The sequence below is a fragment of the Zea mays genome, chromosome 2 (assembly GCF_902167145.1).
Source record: "Zea mays cultivar B73 chromosome 2, Zm-B73-REFERENCE-NAM-5.0, whole genome shotgun sequence".
NCBI classification, from domain to species: Eukaryota; Viridiplantae; Streptophyta; class Magnoliopsida; order Poales; family Poaceae; genus Zea; species Zea mays.
Window position 1 is genome coordinate 17,889,127 of NC_050097.1, and position 7,770 is coordinate 17,896,896.

Consider the following 7,770-nt stretch of genomic DNA (forward strand, 5'->3'; position numbering starts at 1 on the left):
GTGCCTATTAAATATAGGCTTAAGTAAGTCTAATAAATTCATCTTGTCTTTTAGTTTTTATCTATGCAATTAGTTTTATACTTAGACTATATTTAATATCCATAATTATCATTCAAATATTCGATGTCATAGAAACTAAACTTTAGTTGGAATCAACCAAACACACCTTTAATTTTAACTAGCAAGGGATTTAATTCCCTTAAATCTCTTTAATCCCCTAGAAACCGAACCCGCTCTTATTTTTGTTTTGTCCTAAATTTAAACGTTAGCTTGTAAAACCAAACACCACCTGTCTTGTTTGGAATAGGAGATTTTTTTTAACTCCTGCAATTTTCTACTCGCTCTATCTAAAATTAAATTTCATTTTAACATTTTAATAGATTCATACAATATTTAATGCATGTGTCGTGTATATATGTCTAAATTCATTAACATATTTTTAATATAGATATAAAAATCAAAAGCTAGAACGACTGTAATTTGGGACTGATGGACTACAAAATTAAACTGGTTCTTATGAAATTCTTGCATTATTGAGTATTTTTTGGGTTCCAAATAAACCCTAAATTTACTTTTCTTTGATTGCCAAATTTTGAGTTTTGTATTAAATAAAGTTAGGGGGGAAGAGAAAACTAGAGAAAAGACTCCAGGGTCCCTAAATCCCGTCCCCCAATTCCATTCTCGGAAGAGACCATTTCCTTCCTCCTGATCTCTCACGGAGTTCCTCTCCATGGCGACGCCCCGCTCTCCGAGCCCCCGCGCCGAAGCGCCCCTCGATTCCGCGCCGCTGCTGGGCGGTGCCTCCGGCGGCGGGAGCCGTCGCCGAGGCGGAGCGCTCCGCCGACCCTCGCTCCGCGGTGCGGCGCAGCTGCTGCGCCGCGGCGGGCGGCGAGCCATGCGGGAGCCCTCGGTGCTGGTGCGGGAGGCAGCCGCAGAGCACCTGGAGGAACGGCAGGCGGACTGGGCCTACTCCCGCCCCGTCGTGGCGCTCGACCTGCTCTGGAACCTCGCCTTCATCACCGTCGCTGCGGTCGTGCTCGTGCTCAGCCGCGACGAGGACTCGCCCATGCCGCTCCGGACCTGGGTCGCCGGCTACGCCCTGCAGTGCGTCATACACATGGTGTGCGTCGCAATCGAGTACCGGATGCGCCATGGCCAGCGCGGCGGCGCCGGCGCAGCGCCCGCTGACGAGGAAAGGGGCAGCGACGGATCGTCGTCGTCTAGTGATGAGGATGACAGGGAGCTCGATCGCCATGGTCGCCGCACCGATTACGCCAGGTAACTTGATGGATCTGCTCGGAAAGATTTCTAAAGCTGCTTATCCAGAGTACATGTACGGTAATGTCCATGTAGCGTGTTACTCTTATTCAATACAGGCGGGTGGCTGTGTAGCTTCTAGTGATCTTTGCTATTAAAGTACTCATAGTATTAACAATTTAGGCTTCTCTAAATAATATACAAGAATGAATATTCTCTAAAATAGTATTCCAGCTTTATTTTATCTATTTGTATTTTATTTTCTTATTCTCTATCACTTAAAAAGATGTCTTTACTCTGTTATCTCTCACGATACAAGAACGAAGGAAGTTCTAAAGGAACTTTTAGTGCCACCACCGCCTGAAATCTCTCTCGCGCCAACCTCTGGCCATGGGCAACCACACCCCGACCATATACCGTTTGCCTTATGGATGAACTTAATTATTTTGTTTAGTGTACATAATCAAGTTTGTTTTGCTTTATGGATGGACAGTTTTTATTATTAAATTAGAGTTATATGAGACAAATGGTTTATATCTTGGTCTCTTTAAGCCATAGATTATTTGTAATTTATTTTTTTAAAAGAATTCGAAATGAATATTCTTATATTATGAATCAAAACTTGCCCTTTGAAGTGATGGAAAATAAGAAAAGAAAATATAAATGGATACAATAACGCTAGAATACTATTTTAGAGAAAATCTATGTTTGTAAGTAATATTTTAGCGAAGTCTAAACTTTGAACAGTATTATAGAGAAGCCACGTAAAACGAGTACTATAATAGCAAAAAAACTCTTCTAGTGAAATATTCAGTGTGCTTATCTTAGTTATAGTGTCACTGAATGGAGTAAATTGAAGAATTGCTTTTGTGATCAACCTGGACATAATATCCCTGATGCAAGGTCAAACGAAGCAGATAAAAGTATTGAATTGAAGTTCAGTATTATGTGCCTAGAATTTTCACCATAGCCTTCACTTTTAATTGAGTTCTATTTCACTTTGAGTCAGCTGTTTCTCGCTCGTATGATGCTAGGATGTGAGGTACATCGATAATAAAGTAGAGCATTTTGGCTCAGCACAAGGCAAGGATACTGAATCCCAAGGTTTTAAAGTCGGCTAGTCGACTCTAGTCGCCTGAGCACTGATAAGGTTACTAATCGCGATTAGTCGTTGAATTGCTCGATTAGTCGAGTCTAGTCGACTCCTAGTCGTCCACCTATAAGGCTATAACAAGACATATGTATATATCAATATATAAAGTTGTAGGACTGCAATGCAACAGCACACTAGCTGTAGCAGGACAACAGTACACTGATTCAGTGGCGGACCCAAGATTTCTTGACTGGGTATGCGAGATCAAGAGATGTCCTAGGGACATTGCCGTAGTGGCCTAATGGGTCGGGATAATGGGTCGGGAGCATAGTTGCGGAAGGCATAAACTAATGGGTTTGATAAGATCGTAGAGGAAGTTTTGAAGAGTAGAGATAGTGTATACATACATATACTATATGGTATTTATATTTTGCAAAACAACGTTGTGTGGGGGGGGCTCTACAGACTACAGTTGTTGCGTGATGGAGGGGGCACAGCTGACGCTCGAGCAGAGGGCCGCCGGAGCATAGCAGGGCGACAGGAGAGGAGGGCAGCGACGCTGGAGAAGGTGCGGCGGCGCTGGAGAAGGGTGCACGTGCGACTGTGCACTGCGTAATGTGTGTACCATATTAGTACAAGTAGGGCAAAACAGTGTTTGTGTTGTACAGATGGTGGGCCGGCCCATGTAATAGAGACCGGATTAGTGGCCCAAAACAGGCAAAACTAGCCGACCACTATACCTAGTCGGACGACTGACCCTAATTGAGCTCCCTCTAGCGATAAGGTCGACTAATCGCGATTAGTCGGACGACTTTAAAACCTTGCTGGATCCTAAAGAGGCCCAAAATTCTTTATACTGTTAAAAAATGTGTATGCAAGTTCTATCCTAAATTTTAAGTCTAAAAAGAAAGCAAGGACTCAACAATGTTCTCTTATTGTGTTACACATCAATGCTGTGTTGTGTGTTGCATAGAATTTTGAGGCATAGACTAGAATGTAGAAGATATTCACCTAAGAGATGAAATGCGTCCTATATGATTTCTGTTTGGAGAGGCCAAGTGAATGATGAACAGCAGGCCCAAGTAAATGCTGTATTGCGTGTTCTAAAAAAGAATGCATTCCACAGGAGCTGTCTGGGAAGGAGTTTTTCTGGCTGGTGGTCTGGGGTAATCAATTCAGTCCCTAGGGAGGTCAAGAGGGGTCTGAATTCTTTGATCATTCTGGTTGCCTGGGAAGTTTGGAAGCACAGGAATGAAATGAGTGTGTGTTTGAGGGGATTAGTCCCAGTGTTTCCTTAGTGTGCCGTAAAGTTGTACAGGAAGGCAACCTGTGGTGCCTTGCTGGTAATTCTGCACTTAGCCTTCTGAGTGCAAGGTTGGTGGGGCTGGGTTCTTGAGCAACCCCCCCCCCCTGGGTGTGTTTTTGGTCGCTTACCTCTTGTGTGTGGCGAGCATGTGTTTGTAAGTCTGTAACCGTGTGGGTTTGGCCTCGCCCCCCACATTTTTCCCTCTTGCTTAATGAAATGACACGCAGCTCTCCTGTGTCGTTCGAAAAAAAATGTCTTGCTGCAAACATTGTAGCTAACTTTAGGGCCTTCTGTTTTCTCATTTGTTCCCCTCTTGTATAATTTATCCTAGCAACTGGTTGCTATATCCAAGGTTTTCAAGTCGATAAGTTGAGTCGACAAGGTACCGACTTGGTGACTAGTCGATAAGTCAGTCGACGACTCAGTCGACAAGTCGTCGACTTGCCAATATAGTGGTTGTTTTGCCTATATAATGGCTTCATATAGACAATATAGCATTTATATATGAAGAAAGAGCATGTTTTACCTCATTTGAAGCCTGAAATTGAACGAAACTGAAATAAACAGCAAGTCTTACCTCATTTGAAGTCTCAAATTGAACCAAATCAACCACATAAGTGATAAGTCATAAACTCATAAGTCATAACAACCATATAGTTTAAATTGGAAAACAAATAGCAAGAAAATATAGTTCAAACTTGAAAGGAAATAAGCTCCATTAGATAGCTAAGCTGCCGCTGCAGCTTGGTAGATACTAGATAGTAGATACCCTAAATATCTCCCAAATCAAGATCATCCATTGCATTTTCTCCCAAATCAAGAAAATATGTTGTGTAATGGGTCTTTGGGCTGTTTGGGCTGAACTGGGGCACAAGTCGGCCGACTTGCCAGACCAAGTCGACGACTAGTCGACTGAGAATTTCCAGTCGTTGACAAGTCGCCCGACTTGCCAGAAAAGTCGAGCTGGCTCCCCAAGTCGAGCTCTCAGGACCGACCGGACGACTAGTCGACGACTTGAAAACAGGGGCTATATCTCATGCTTGATATGCATCCGTACTTCATTATAGCTACTGTTATTCTCATCGTCTCATGTCAGCTTTAAATCCACCTTTGGTCCCTTTCTTTTACATCAAATGACCTTTTTGGACATGTAACATCTTTAATAGTTCTTTAACCTGGTGATGTTATTACTGATTTAATCTGGCAGTATTGCAAAACACTTGGAGTCTGCTAATACAATGTTCTCCTTCATATGGTGGATAATCGGATTTTATTGGATATCTGCTGGGGGTGAAGAGGTTATCCGGGACGCACCTCAGCTTTACTGGTACTATGTTCATTAATTTAATAATATAATTTTTATAATGTTCTCATCTGATTGTTTATAATGTAAACATTTTTCTCTATGACTTACTTTGCAGGCTCTGCATAGTCTTCCTGGCATTTGATGTGTTTTTTGTTGTATTCTGTGTTGCTCTGGCTTGTATCATTGGTATTGCTGTCTGTTGTTGCCTTCCTTGTATCATAGCAATTCTCTATGCAGTATCTGATCAGGTATGGCTTTTCAAGTCTTGTGTAATGTAATATAACTGAAATGGTGAAGTAGACATGTCATTCTGATTAGATAACTGTCTACATCATCTACTGAATACAGGAAGGAGCATCTGAAGATGACATTCGTCAAATCCCAAGATACAAATTTCGGCGGACCGATGAGCCTGAAAAGCAAGATGTTGACCCCATGGGTCCTTTTGGTGGAATAATGACAGAGTGTGGCACCAATCAACCTATTGAGAAAGTGCTTGCAGCTGAAGATGCAGTGAGTTCTAATGCTTTTTTGAACATAGATGTTTTTTTGTGACTGAGGCTTTTGAACATAGATGTTACATAGCTTTAGCCTTATTGATGTTTGAGTTGCTACCACTGAACATCTTTTGAACTACGGTTTTCACAAGCACAGATTATATTTTTCATTAATAATTACTGATGTAGTGATGTGTGTTGTCTCTTGTCTCTTGAGTGGGGTGGTGTGGGCGGGGCCATTATTAATTGATATGTCTTCATTGAACTTTACTGTGTTTGGCGGATTGTTGCTTCTGAATTTCTGATAAATACATTGGTCATGTGTCACCTTATTTGACCTGCATCACAAAGATTCTGATGTATTGTACCATTTATTTGTTGTACACTTGGTACTAATATGTGTTCTGTGAACTTGCATGTTAACATGTAACAATGATTTTCTGTCATCATTTTTATGCAATCCCACTAAGTGGGTGTTTGAATGCACTAGAACTAATAGTTAGTTGGCTAAAAATTGTTAGTGGAATTAGCTAGCTAACAAATAACTACCTAACTATTAACTAATTTACCAAAAATAACTAATAGTTAAACTATTAGCTAGGGTGTTTGGATATCTCAACTAATTTTAGCCACTAACTATTAGCTCTATTGCATTCAAACAACCTATAAGTTGGTTTTGTTTTGAATGAACTATCTATTGCAGTGCTGCCAACCTATGTTAGAGGAGAAAGATGCACAAATCATTTTGTTCAATATAGTAATATACTGTTCATGAATTAATGTTTCATGTAACCTTGTCCAGGAGTGTTGTATTTGCCTATCTGCTTATGATGATGGTGCAGAGTTGCGGGAACTCCCTTGTGGGCACCATTTCCACTGCACCTGCATCGATAAGTGGCTTCACATCAATGCAACATGCCCCCTGTGCAAGTACAACATTCGGAAAAGCAACAGTAGCAGTGGAAGTGAAGAAGTATGAATGCAACCGCTTGACAATGCCAATCTGTTTAAACTTCGTGCCTGTGTCGTTGCTAATGTAACTCCAGGGCTTGAGCAGTGTAAATTTTTGTACTAAAAGAAGTGCTGATAGAGTCAATTATGTATTAAAGTTACTCAAAGTGCTGTCTATATGTCGTATAAGTTAATAAATAGTTGGGTGTGCATCTGTATTTACTGTCAGGAATGATTAGTTGCACTGTAACTTGTATTCTTTCGAGTGATTCGGGCGTTTTCCTGCTGGGCTATGATGGCAGTTTGTCTTCCATGGTTTCTACTGACAAGAAATTTTCGACTGGCCATTATTTACAGCAGCGACATAGCTGATGAAAGAAGCCAATTGGTGATGGATGCTTCGGGTATAGTCCGTACAGTGCTATCATTTGCATCGCAAAGTAGCGTTCACTGTTTCTCTTGCGGTGTACTGTTTCGTACAGCGCCCGTACTCCGCATTTTGCACATCCGAAGTCACTGTTCCGCCCTCCAGCAAGCTTTGCACATCTGAAGTCACTATTCTGCCCCCCAGCAAGCTCCTTGAACCACCATGCAAAATGGTCATGTTGTCTTCCATTCCGTATTCCTATGATGGCTCTATTTCTGCGAAGTGTGTGGGGAAGGAAGGAAAATCATTTTTCCATATTGCTATTGATTGCCCAGTTGCAAAGCAGTTCTGGGGAGTGGTTAAAAACATCTCGAGAATAAAACTGCCAGTTGTTTTGGAGGTCACTTGGACAAAGGATTTATTGGCTGACGACCACTTCACTGACTCAGTTAAAACAATGGTTATTTGTGGACAAAGGGGCTGGGGGTGTGGTGATGAGGAACTCGCGGGGAGAGGTTTTGGCGGCAGCAGCACAGTTATATGAACACATCCCTGATGCGCTAACCAGCGAAGCTTTGGCTGCTCGTGATGGCGTGGTGCTGGCCCAGATGCTTAGCATGGAAAAGGTGATTTTAGAAGTTGACAATTCTGTCCTGGTGGCTCTTCTCCGGTCAGATGAGGGAAGGAGTGCTATCGCAGGTTTATGGCAAGAAATCAGAGAGAGGAGTGTGGTTTTCAGATCCTTTGATGTATCTTTCGTTAATAAAGAGGGAAATGAGGTAGCTCATCTTTGTGCAAGTAAAGCTATAGAGTTGGCTCCTGTTTTATTTTGGCTAGATTGCTTCCCTAATTGGCTTATAGAAGCAGCTAGCAAGGATTATAATTTCACCTTGAACCAATAATAAAGAACATGTGTTCTTCCTTAAAAAAGAGGGTATTTAAAAACTGTCAGTTGAGGACCTAATTATCATTGAGAGGGATGGGGACGGGGAT

At 41.9% G+C, this 7,770-nt stretch overlaps 1 protein-coding gene across 1 annotated transcript; it reads left to right on the plus strand.

Annotated features, from left to right (window-relative positions):
• Window positions 1–661: 661 nt before the first annotated feature.
• Window positions 662–6,721, plus strand: LOC100191292 (uncharacterized). The gene is made up of 5 exons (NM_001136726.1): window positions 662–1,278; window positions 4,864–4,983; window positions 5,078–5,210; window positions 5,311–5,475; window positions 6,262–6,721. Exons 1-5 carry the CDS (start codon window positions 731–733, stop codon window positions 6,436–6,438), a joined length of 1,143 nt encoding a protein of 380 aa, NP_001130198.1. The 5' UTR covers window positions 662–730; the 3' UTR covers window positions 6,439–6,721.
• Window positions 6,722–7,770: the final 1,049 nt, after the last annotated feature.